This window comes from Gadus chalcogrammus, chromosome 3, assembly GCF_026213295.1.
Source record: "Gadus chalcogrammus isolate NIFS_2021 chromosome 3, NIFS_Gcha_1.0, whole genome shotgun sequence".
Lineage (NCBI taxonomy): Eukaryota > Metazoa > Chordata > Actinopteri > Gadiformes > Gadidae > Gadus > Gadus chalcogrammus.
Genome location: NC_079414.1, coordinates 16,905,562 through 16,918,884, shown reverse-complemented (window position 1 = coordinate 16,918,884; position 13,323 = coordinate 16,905,562). Strand labels below are relative to the sequence as shown.

General features: G+C 45.2%; 1 protein-coding gene across 5 annotated transcripts in view; it reads left to right on the top strand.

The window, feature by feature from the left end:
- The window catches only part of gab1 (GRB2-associated binding protein 1), a 44,688-nt gene that overhangs the window by 16,034 nt on the left and 15,331 nt on the right, over positions 1 to 13,323 (top strand). For all 5 annotated transcript variants that reach the window (XM_056586331.1, XM_056586329.1, XM_056586328.1 and 2 more), the window contains exon 3: positions 12,979 to 13,107. In XM_056586331.1, coding sequence (XP_056442306.1) covers positions 12,979 to 13,107 — 129 coding nt within the window. The remainder of the gene's footprint in view (positions 1 to 12,978; positions 13,108 to 13,323) is intronic.

Below are 13,323 nucleotides of genomic sequence, written 5' to 3'. Positions count from 1 at the left end.
TGAAGGTAAAAAAAAAAAGCAATGATCGCTTCTCTTCCAATGTGCAAAACTCTGTCAAGCGGATCATCCATAGTCAGAAGAGCAGTGAGAACGTAAACAAGGACTGTTTCTGCTGCGTTATGCACTGGGGAATACTTAGCCTTAGCCGCTGCAGCCTGTCAAAACATGGCCGCTGACATGAAGGACAGGAAGTTTTAGTGGTTGTGTGTGCTCACTCTCTTATGTAACCATAACATAACACTTACCTTGGTGGAGGCTGTTTTAAGCCTGGCTCAAGAAAGAGCGTTGTTTATGTGATTTGTTCTCTAAATGCTGGCCGTGTGTTAGATGGTTGTTTTGAAATGGTGTGATCTTGGCTAAGCTAAACGTATTGCACTTGAGTTTTCTTGACTTACCTAGAGACAGTGATCCACCTTTGGGCCACTGAGATTGGTAAAATCACCACTCAAGTCCTCCATATTCTATCAGTCAAACAAATGTCTTCTGTTCTGAATGTTATCAATGTTTTTCGATATTCTTCTAGAAGTAGATGCTGTATCTGTTTTTCTTATTGAAATCGTTCACCTACATTTTCTATCCGCTGGATAGAAACCTGAACTCAACACAAGCTCTATCCCAAGGCCCCTAGCTTGCTTTTATTTTTGCAACCTTGTGTATGTTTGCAGCTCAACAAATTGATATCCAGCACATGAGGTTCTAAAGTTAGCCTGTAGCGTACCCCTAAACACCAGCACGGTGACAAAAGGAGGCAAAACAGGAAACGGTTCAGCACAAGAGTGTGTGTTGGGAACAGATGACCAGGAAGATAAAAAGCGCTAACAAAGTGGAAACTTCCAACAAGGGTTGTTTTTTCTTCTTTTTGCCGTGTGCCTGTTTTTTTTTTTTTTTTTTACTTTGCTCCTTCTGCTTTTCATAAAAAACCCACTGTTTCCTGTGAAGCAAAGTGCAAGGTGGTCTGTTAGATGGTTAAGATTCTCTGATTGACAGAACAGGATTCAAAAAGCCAGTTTTTGGTCTGTGTGGCTAACTGCCATGCATGTCCCAGCTTCCTGGCTCCTAGGTGACCAAAGTGGTGTTAATGTTTAAGCCCCACGCTCGCTGGGTTAATGCTTTACCTTGAGATGCCTAGGGAATCTCTCTCTCTCTCTCTCTCTCTCTCCTCTTCTCTCTCTCTCTCCTCTCTCTCTCTCCTCTCCTCTCCTCTCCTCTATCCCTCTCTCTCCTCTCTCCTCTCCCTCTCTCTCTCTCTCCTCTCTCTCTCTCTCTCTCCTCTCTCTCTCTCTCTCTCTCTCTCATCTCTCTCTCTCTCTCTCTCTCCTCTCGCTCTCTCTCTCTCTCTCTCTCTCTCTCTCTCTCTCTCTCTCTCTCTCTCTCTCTCTCTCTCTCTCTCTCTGAGACTGCTACGTTTCTCCAGGAAGGAATGAGTGCAAATAGAGAATACATTTTTGTGTGCTCAATGCACATTATTTTTGACGGAGGTATTTCTTTTTTTAATGTTGAATCTAATATAATATCATATAGTTATTTTTGTGGATGTATGACGATTTTCACCAAACATTATTTCTAGCGCACCGAGGGTCCGCTGGACTACGAAAATGCAGTTGTACAGGATGAGGACTTCAGAAGGTAACCTTTTAGAAGACAGTCTGGGTTCACTGAAGAAGGAATGAAGAGGGATGACCTTCTTTGGAAAAAACACTTTCTCTGAGCAGGGCTTGGTTAAAAACAAAGAAACAATCCCGTATTGATACTTGATATGCATTGATTAGTATCTTTTTTATATCAATGTTTTCCAAATGTAATCGAAATCGACCTGGGAAATCTTTGCCGTTACCCAGTCGTATCTCAGAGCTATATCGTACTTTAATCCTTCTTCAAATACCTCCGTCTGCCTTCATTTCCCTTCTTGGCACTTCCTTTCTTTCACTGTCCCTCGCTTCCTCTTCCATCCTGTATTGATTGATGTTAGACCAACCTGAAGAAGGGCCATCGGACATAATTACAACCCACATGCAGAAGGGAACTATAGGGAATGTCTCCTACTAACGTAGCCTTCGGACGTATCGCAGAACCCGGGTCTTATCTGACTTCCACACATATATCTAGACCCAAAGAACAGCATGTACCTCTATGCATCTAAACGCTCTGGTATGAGCCAGTGTTTTTATGTATACAAAACCTACAATCATTTACAACACATGGCGAGGTATATTGCGACGGTCATCAGCTCAAACAAATTGTTAGCCAAACAGTTTAACAAAAGCTTTTAATAAAACACTGATGCGGACTACAGTCAACGTCCCAGTTGAAAGTGTTTCCTTGGTAGTACCCGAATTGTTGACTGAGAATGGAAGCACTTGGTGCACGAGGGGAGGGGAGGGGGGGGGGGGGGGCTTGACTTAACTGAGGGTGTTTTCTGACACTGCAATGTATGTCTTTTGGGCTGGAGTCAAATGGCGCCTCGCGGGATGTGAATTTCACAGCTGCACATGAAAGTGCTGGGGGTTTGGAACTGTCAGCGAAGAGGGTGATGTTGACGGTGGCCGAGGGCATGGGAGATGGGACGAGGGTGGGGTGGTGGTGTTGGCCGAGGGCATGGGAGATGGGACGAGGGTGGGGGTGGGGGGTGGCCAAGGGCATGGGAGATGGAATGAGGGTGATACCGTATTGATTGTATTGTTTTTTTCCTAGTTTTGGACAAATCAATAGATAGTATTTAGGCTTGGTGTAGCTAGAGGTATCTCAACACACGCTGTGGGGTGAGCGGTCCGGGATCACAGGTTTGATTCCGGGCACGGCACCGATGACCTGAAACGGGACGTGGTAAAATTGTTTGTTTGAAATGTAATGATTAAAAAATATTGCGGTACGTGCTCACCGGCCGCTTACTCACAGATCTACAACCAGGCAATCCTAGACTGTGGTCTATTTCTATCGTTGGCTGCCTCTCTTCTTCACACGACTGGGGGAACTCGGCCGGCGTCTTAATGTTTTACAGCAGATGTCGTGTTGGAAGTTTCTGGAATGCACCGATGCGACAGACGTGGCCTGGGGCCAGCTGCGTCAGAGCGCTGCTCGCGGTCGTAGAATGTGGCTTCGGTGTAGGGATGCAATGTTTGAACCACCAAGTGTGTGGTGCAGTTCTATGTTGCAGTACACTACAATTTTTCCTGCCTGATTTCTGAGGTTCAACATGTCATTTTAGAATAATCAGACTTTTTTTGGTGCAATGTTTTCTCGCGAGGCACGAGTTATTTTTTGTTTGTAACAAAACCAACCTGTTGACAATGCAATAGTCGATCGGTTTAACTCAAACGCACAAACGCGCACGCAGCGATTAGTATGCTTATGAGGCTTTAATCCTTTTGTGCTCCAGCCTGGCTGCAGCATATTATGGGATGGGATCAAGGTAACGTTTCATGTAGCGTACGAACCAACTAACAACACCCCTGGAGGTGAATCGCTTTCATCTGGAGCCTTCCCAGAAGGACTTGTCTGGTGATTTAGAAACAAAACAAAAAAAGAATAAATTCTTTGACATGATCGACCAATTCATTCTGCAAAAGTGAGGGCCTCTACCAATTTTCCAAGTATGTTTTTCCATAAAACTCATCTGCTCATCCGTCTGTAATGGACTCTTCTGTGCATTTCAGCTGAAGAGTTAGTGAGTGTATTGGAGGTGAGTGTATTGACAGATGAAAGCCGACCCCATGTCAGCATCTGAAACTAAGGGAGGGAGGGAAGGGGGGGGGGGGGCAGCAGACTCCAGAGGAAAGAGAAGTAGATCCAGGCCCCTGAAAAGAGGATGTACACAGACAGACAGACAGACAGACAGACAGACAGACAGACAGACCGCCAGACAGACAGACAGACAGACAGCCAGACAGACAGACAGACAGACAGACAGACAGACAGGACCAGACAGACAGACAGACAGACAGACAGGAACAGACAGACAGACAGGACAGACGGTGGAGGGGTAGCTCTGCCATGCTGAGCATCTTAAAAGAGCTGTTAAAAAATTTGAACGCATGTGTTTGCAACAAGCACACACGTACACACACCATCCCCGCTTTCTGATTTAGAGACGACGCTTAAGGAACGAATGTCTGTGGCAACCTGATTACATGCAACAGGAAGACCTAAAAAGGGAGAGGTCACAAACTGAAGACCCCTCACGTGCACACATTGCAGCAGCAGATAAAGACAGGAAGAGAAAATAACAACATGGTCAATTGAATAGACATGCCATGATCCCAAACGCACCAGGAGAGTTTAAGATGATTCCCAATTTCACAAGGTAGGCAGGCTGTTTTTAATGAGCATAATTCTGTTTCTACGTCTAAAGCCAGTGCTGGGGGCTGGGTTGTATTGAAAGAGTCAAATTCTTTCATTACTCTGTATCTTGCTGTATCTTGCAGTGTAAAGAATAACCATGTTTGACGGCTTACAGCAGCCTTTTTATGTTGAAAAGATACCGCTGAAAGACAGTGAACAACTCGGGTAAGGCATTAGCGTGGTGGACAAGCCTTGTTTGGTGACGCGTAAAGTCATTTATTCTGTGGTTAATTCACACTTTTTTTATATTCTTTCGAAAGGTGCTCACTTAAAAAAAATAGTTTCTCCACTGTTCAGTTGACTAAAATTAGTTTTGGCTAGATATGGTTTTCTGGCTCTTTATCATTGGGTCAACCAAATATTAAACAAATTGCTTTAAAATGTTTTGCAATTTAAACAATTATAAATAGCATTGCTATTTATATAGCAATGCTATTATAGAAAGCATTCCTGTGGCTTTTGCTGTGGCAGTTGGTAGATCGAGCAACCAAAAGTGTAATGCTAGGGATAATACTTCTAATCATCCATTTGTCTAACAAAATATGTAATGCTAAGTTTAGCTTCTCCACTGGTGACAAAACTAAGGTTTTAGAAATTGTAAAATAGCATTGTTCATTGGTAGCATTGTTATAAAGTGCATTAAAGGATTCTCAGTGTCCTCATAAAACCAAATCAGCTAGCAAATTTGCCTAATCTGCTAATTAGCCACCATGCGAGATGCTATCTAGACCAAACAAGCCGCCCATGTGGAAGTCGTCTTTCCCGTCTAGCGAGCCCAAGCCGGATGGTTTTTTGTTTTTCTTCCCGCAGCAGGTTTTTTTGCCATGCCGAAAGCTAACGCACTCACAGTGTGTACGCTTACTGCCGTTGTCAACTCTCATTGTCAGCTTGACGCTCAAAAGACTTAAAAATAGCTTTTTTTGGCAAAAGAATCCCAAACACGTCTGAGTAACAAAGAGCGATTTATACATGCTGCCTCAATAAGTATAGAGGGGCTTTTGTGTTTCCCTTTCTCTCTCTCTCAGGACCCCCGTCACCACTGTAGGGACGGCCAAGCCCTCTGACGCTCCTCTATACTGTCCTGCTAGAACACGGGCATTGTTCACAACCTTATTTCAAAGTTCAGGGGAAGAAAAAAAAAGGCATTGCTGCCCCACATGATCACATAGTTGCCCTTCACGATTATTTTACTGGATTGTCAGTTGGGATATTGAGTGATGTCAAGGTACAGATAGTTGATAAAAATGAATTATAAAAAGACAGTTTTAAAATCAGAATGCATGAAGAGATTTTTTTTGACTTGAGAGTTTTACTCTCTAATCCTGAATCAACGTGTAAGGTAACCTAGGCTAATGAAAATCTGTTTCACCGCGTCTCGAATGAGAAACGTGGAGCCAGTTTAAAACACAACTCCCTGATGAAAGATATTTTCACAATTCATGGCTAAACAAAGACCAACAATCCATTACTAATTAAATAACTAGTGACATTCCAATGCTCTTATGTCATTGAGATGTGACGTTGTCCTGTACATGCCCTGAACAGAATGTTTGCCGCTTTTATATTTTAATAAATTAGCAGGTGATTTAATCCAAATCAACCCGCAGTAAAGCAAATGTGCATTTAAAAGGCAGCACAAAATAAGGTGGTGTCCAGTCTGTCAGTGAGTCTGTGCCCCCAAAGGCACTGCTAATTCCAATAATAAACCATCAATGGTTCAATGCTGTAAACTCTTGTGAGCCAACTGTACAGCTGAGTTAACTAGTTATAACCTTATAACTACACACAGAACGTTACTATTATAATTACATCAGGATTTATTAATTGTTTAGGGGACGCCTGTATCCAAAGTTATTGAGGTTGAACAACAGCTTGTTTTTGATTGTTTGGGCTCATTCTGGACGTAGCAACTGTTCATTAATTGGTTGGAGGTCAGCAGCCAACAGTTCTGTCCATGGTGTCCTGTAATCCGATATTAATTCTGGACTTCCTGGGGCATCATGTCCTAGTCTCTCATCTTTCAGTCCCTCACTCCAATAAGCTCTGCTCTTTGTGTGGAGGCTCATGAACCAGGACCAGTAAACTTCTTTAATTTCCTGCTCGGTTTTTGGGCGCTGTGCTTTGTGTGCTCAAGAAAGATAGATACTGTTTCATCTACATTACGAAAAAAAACTTGCCTTAAACAGGTGGCCGGGGCATCTTTGCATAAGATGTGATGTCTCTATTTTAAATTCATTGTAAATCGGTATCCCTCTCCACTCTTTCCTCTATGCTCATCACATGCTCTCTGTCTCTCTCTCAGTTTCTCTCTCTGGCTATGTCGTTCTATCTATTTTCCCTCTCTGTGGAACAAGTGGAGAAGCTGTTCCCAGCGAGTGTGAGTCAGTGCAGCTGGGTGCACGTCCTTCACCCACAGGCCACTCTCACAGGCCAGATGGCCTTTCCAGATCCTTGGCCTCTCTAAGTGGCAGTGATGCATCCAGACTCTGCTTGCTAGCGCTAACGCTAACGCTAATGCTAACACACGCACCCACACATACACGTGCATGAATGTAAACACAATCGTCAGTTGAGTAACCATAATGTTCATTACTGTAATATTGCACTCTTGTGCTTTAAAGTGCAGGTCGTGTAAGTGGTTTTGTTGTTGTTCAAACCAAATAATATGCATATCTATCGATACGATCAAGAATCTGTAGAAGCCTATTCTATGAGTAATTTAATGTATTAGTAGTATTATTGTAGTGTGTCGTGTACTTTCCTCTTGAGAAGCAGACTATAGGTCGATGGGTGCAAACAAAACCATATATATATATTCGCATTCACTTTTTGAATCTCTTCAGATGACCTGTTAACAAAAATCCTACCTTATCGTATGAAGCCCTCTGTATTCAGATTGCTGGCACACTAATGGTGCTCTACAGCACTCTCTTTGCTTACCCTGTCATTCACTTTTTTTCAAGAAAACTAGAGGAACATGTTTTTCAAGGCGGAAGCCTTTTAATTCCCATTCACTCTGAGAAGGGCCCGTGTAGAGTGTATTAAGGAGGCCAGTCAACCAAGTGGGTGTGTCTGTGCGATCGCACATGTCTCAACTTGTTACATGGTGTCTACTCCTGTATGGCCACAGATGCACAAATGCAAATGTACACATGCAATTACTCAGCTGTGTGAGTTGAGGTCTTATCTACATCTGTGGTACGGTTTCAATCGGTATATACCATTTTGCCAAGTGTTTATTTATATCCCTGCGCACACACAAGGTGTGCCGTGTCCTCTACATCCGTAACCATTTCAAGCACGAGTGCAGTACATTACAATCGCTGCAGCCCTCTCATTTTCCACTGTATCAAGAGATGGTTGGGTGCCTCTGGTGCCTAATCAAGTCGTCTCCTGGTAGGAGGTTAAAGAATCCAAAGGCCCGGCTCGATAACAAGCCATTAGAGACAAGGAGTAGTGGAGGAGGCTTAAAGCACGCATGCCTTGCAGAGCCCGTACGCCCCTGCTATTAGCGTGCATAAAGACTGTTTAGATCCATCCAGGGCTAGCAGCACAACCGGCCCGCCTTCTAAGGGCACGGTATTGCAATAAGACCGTTTTCCTACAGGGCCGGAGTGTAGCGCTGCGGGGAGCGTTTCAGTAACCAGTTTCCTTGCATTATTCAGAGCAAACAACCGTGTCCTGTTGCAGTACATTTGAACGGCATCATGTTGGAAACACAGTGATGTGTGTTGGCTGATCTTGGACAAGGCGTTTGCCTGCAAATTCAATCGAAATCTTGCAGGGCATGGCTGTCGAGTGGCTAGGGAGTTTGTCTCCTGGCTGAAAGGTACTGGGTATGAGTCCCAATGTGCATATGCCGCCAAGTCTACCTGTACCCCGACCTACGCCTCAACAACCTGCATCTGAATTCAACGAATGTCGCTTTGAATTAAAGTGACTGCAAAATGACCCATTAGTAGTTGTAAGTGGGAGTTCATCATACTGCTCGTGGGCGAAGCTACGTTTGCTGGATTTGCTTTGCTACGGGCCTACTTCCTTATTGATCTGTGGAAGCTAGCAGATGTTTCACAACTTTCATGTGGGTTGTGCAGCGGAAGACCACACACATTAGGATGGTCATTAGAATCACCACCGGATCGTATTGCAATGTAGAAATGGAGAATGATAGGTTATTAATATAAATAAATAATAAGGAGTCGTGGTGTTGTCTGGGTGGGGGGGGTGCGTTGTCAGTCGGAGGGCTGTCATTCGATAGACCCCAATTGTTTTCTGCTTTTTAAAGCTGTAGTTTGGTATGTCTCTGGGCAGAATGAGTACATGGCTAGAAGTTATTATGATATTGGATTTGGACAAATCCAACAGCTGAAGTGCCTTTTTTTCTTTTTAATGCTTGTGGATGAGATAAATGCGCACACGCATATTTATCTATATATGCTGTCTCCCACACCACCCACCGATCTATCTGTCCATCCATCCATCCATCCATCCATCCATCCACCCAAATCAGCCCTTTTGCCCCCGTGCGGGGTTCCCAGGTCAGGTGGTGACTCGACTCCAATGGCATCTCCATACCAAGTCCAGCTCCTCAATGGCCTCTCTGTCTGTCTGTCTCTCAGGGCAGGGCCAGACCAGAGGGGCCATTACACACTCGGGGTGTCTTCCTGTTTCTCACCCAATCAGAAGACCCTGAGTGTGTGTGTGTGTGTGTGTGTGGGGGGGGGGGGGGGGGGGGGGGGGGAGGGGGGGGGGGGGGGGGGAGGAGAGGGGGGGGGTGGGGGGTGGGGCAGGGACGAACATGCCAAAGGGTTGCTCCTATGCTCCTAACATCCCCTTTATATCTAGTCCAATCTCGTTCCACCCTCTCCCGAGCCCCTCAACTCCTGGTAGGAGTTCAACACTCGCTTGGTTCTCGTTCCATCGGATTGTATGTTTCGACTCGTTCCCGGATCCCATTTTTAGATGTCCTGTATATGTGTTTGTATATTAGTGTGTGTGTGTGTGTGTGTGTGTGTGTGTGTGTGTGTGTGTGTGTGTGAATAAGTACCGCGGTCAGCTGACTTATCGGGCAGTAAGTGAAGGCTTTTAATACAAGCTGCCTCTTGTGACGGCCCGTCTAATTCAACAGTTTTCAGCCCATAATGGATTACTCAGTAGTTGGGGCCCTCCAGCGTGGGCTCGGTCAGCTGTAGCCTCTCCTAGCGGGGACCCCAGGAAGAGGTACGTTATGCTGCTGCTGGTTCAGAGCTGCCTTGGCCAACTCTGGGAGCTGTGTTTTATGTTGTAGTTTGATGTACATCGGCTTAGCTCAGGAGGTAGAGCAGTTGTCTTGTAACCGATTCCCAATTTGATCCCCAGCTCCTCCTAGCTGAGTTGATGACGAGCTGGCTGTCGCCTTGCATGATTGACTCTGCCGTCGGTGTGTCAATGCATGTATTAACCGATGTAAGTCGCTTTGGATAAAAGCGTCTGCTAAATGCCCTAATAGTAACTGTAATTGTATGATGCGTCGCAGATGCTGTGGACAGACAAGGGAGTGGATTGTGCGGGGAGAGGGCACTGGAGTTTAGGTTAAATGCATTTCGGGTTTGGGTGAATACAACTTCAAATGGTGTGGGTGTGTGTGTGTGTGTCTGCATGCGTTCGTCTCATGCGTGGATCACACTTTCGTCTTCTTAGTTTGTGTGTGTGTGTGTTTGTGTAAATGCTTGTATGAATACTCAAACTATCTATTAGGGGTGTAACGGTACATGTATTTGTATTGAACCGTTTCGGTACGGGGTGCTCGGTTCGGTGCGGAGGCGTACCGAACGAGTTTCCATACGGACATTTTAAGTAGAGGACCGCATGTGTGGAACATGCTGCGGCCGTTCATGGACAGTTGCGCACACCGTAGCTGTGTTCGAAATCGTTCCCTATTAACTCACTCAATCACAATTCCATATATAGTGTTCATGACATAGTGCACTATTTCGGGAACGAACAAACGAGAATTCGGACACTACGCTGAACATTTCTAAACATCATTTGCGTCAGTAAATGCGCTGGGTATTTGTGTGACGCAGACAGATGCGCCCACATCTTGTAAACAAACCGGGCACTCACGAGGAAAGCTGGAGGTTGTATTGATGTTGAATGTTACATTTCCTTGTTCAAGTTTTTTTTAAAATAATTTTTAATGTTAAATATTCTATTTAACATTCACGCAGACAGATGCGCCCACATCTGTGTTAAATCCCAAATAAATTGTTGACATTTCTGAACGAAAGTTATTCAGCTTCTTCTTCTCCTCCGGAAAAACACGACCGCATTGCATTGTGGTATACGGGAGTAACATGTAGGGTACATCGTATGTACAATACACTCAAATTTTGGGTATTATTATCCTGCAGATAATGTGGATAAGGAGATTTTTCTGGCAAAAAACATAAAGATTGAGTGAAAGTCATCAGGGCTAAAGATTTGGGGGGGGGGGGGGGGGGGGGGGGGAGTAAAAATTAATCTGAGCAACAACTTGAAACTGTTTAGTGTTGCAATTGTTCATTGTTGCACATTAGATTGAGAAAAGATTGTTTTTTAAAAAAACAGTCTGAGCCAATGTTATTTATTTGTATTTCTACATTTCAGAATCTTTATATTTTTGAGCAGAATTCTAGCTTTGTATTGTCTAATGTTCCTATTGTAAAAAGCACAAAAGTGTGTTATGAACAACATGAAGCACATGTTATGAAGCACATTTATATTTAGCATTTTGATTTTTTACTGTACCGAAAATGAACCGAACCGTGACCTCAAAACCGAGGTACGTACCGAACCGAGATTTTTGTGTACCGTTACACCCCTACTATCTATGAACCACCATGATTAATGACCATTACATAATGTAATAACCAGGTATGAAAGACGACGCCTAACAATGAACCTCCCAAACCTCCTTTGAACCAGCCCGGTGTATACCCCGGGCTGTATACACCCTGTGTCTTTGTCTAGGGCTGGTCGGTGGCTACCATTTAAGAGCAGTCTCAATCCCTTTGAAAACGCACTGTCCAGCCCTGATGCCCAACACGCCCCACACCGTGGGCAGCAGAACCTGGCCCTGGCTATGGGGGGGTAACTGAAGCTCTTCTTACTCCCTAACCCACCGCAACCCACCCACCCTCCCAGGGGGGGGAACCTGATCCCAGAGTGCTTTGTCATGTACCAGAGAGTGTTTCCCTGTCCTCCCCCCTCCCATCCCCTTCGTCTGACCGCAACCCGGGCACCACCACAACAACATCTCGCTCTGAGGGTCGGCCTGCCGCCCTCTGAAGCCAACGCGCCGCGGGGCGGAGCGTTGGCGGGCTTATGAAATGTTCCCTTTTCTTATGGGAAACGTTGGGAGGTGATGTATCTCTGGCTCCCCGTGTGATCACATGGCTGTGCACAGCCTCGCTTTAAACTGTTTTGGGTTACGCCTGTATCCTTGGGTTACGTCGATATAGTGAGTAACCTCGTCTTGAACTTGTGGGGAGCATGGGAGCAGCAGTTCTGTGTCACAGTCGGTGCATTGTGTTGCATCTGTAGCAATGGCGAGGGAGCCCATAAAAAAAGTTAAGGAAAAATAACCTAATTCATCAGGGGGCGGGTTGGGCCTTGCAGAGTGCTTGTGTTGGGAGACGTTGATGTCGAAGCAATGTTTTTAATTTGAGGTTGGGTGTGTGTGTGTGTGTGTGGTGGACAGGCTCATTGCTCTACATCTGGCGGATGTTTTCATTTGAATGGGCAGGACTTTGTTTTTGTGTCGTTGTGTGTCTTTGGTCTGTTTGGTTGAGGGGAAAGGTGTGATCCATTTATGGGGGGTTGAGTTGGCCTGTTAACAAAATACCCCCCCCCCGGTGGCAGTTAAAACGGTTGAACAGAGGAGAGAAAAGCTTCAAGTGTTGTTTGAAACCACCCATTCTCTCCCAATCATAACAAAGAAGGAATAAAACAAACGTTGGGGTTGCATTCTGCTGTGTTAGCATCAGTTGGCTTACTGGGCTGTATGTCAGCGGCAGTTCGCTCTTTCAATGGCCCCGTTGTTTTGTCTTGTTTTACTCCTTCTCTAATGTCTTTGAAGAATTCCATCTGACCCCGGTTAAATGTTCTGTTATTTATAGCATGTTTTTATTTCTTACTACCACGCCCGCCGCTCCTCGCTGATTCATGTAAAGGAAACAATGGGCTGTGAATTCAGCCCCTTGCAAGAGGCTAGGGGAACTGTGAAAGCTCTCTCGTGTTTTGCCCAGAGCTTGTGTTCAAGAGTTCGTGACCTCTCTGTTTTGACGGCAGTGAAGGAATGTTTGCTAGGCTCTTAGAACATTTGACGATTAGACTACAAATGGTGGGAGTCTGTTCAATTTGCAAATAATGTAATTGATAAAATGGCATCAAAGCGGGGTCTGTCTTCAAAGTCTGCAGTGTTCTTACCAAGTTCGAGGGATTCAATGGACCATGGGTCGGTGACACATCTCACAACTTTTACTTGTCACTGAAAAACCAACCAAAACAAAAGCATTTAGCAGCAGATGTAATTCGGCCCAATGAAGCGCGTGGGCGACCTCTTTTTGGACTTGGATTGACCCTTGACCCCTGCGTTTTCTTTGTGCTTCCCCCTAACAGGCATGGAAGAAGCGGTGGTTCATTCTGCGCAGTGGCCGTCTGACCGGCGACCCCGACGTGTTGGAGTACTACAAGAATGACCACGCCAAGAAGCCCATCCGCGTAATTGACCTCAACTTGTGCGAGCAGGTATGAGGACCGGCCCGGTGCCAGTGACCAACCTCCACTCTGGTGTTTTGTATGTCGTTGGTTGCTTGTCGCCTCTGTAACCCGTAAGATGCTGTGTAGACAAATGAACGGTTGTGTATTTCGGGGAGCGTGTTTAAAATCGCCCCTCCTTTCCCGTTATGTGTGATTTCGAAGACCCAGTCGACTCCCAGTCGACTCTACCGGGTAGGCTAGTCT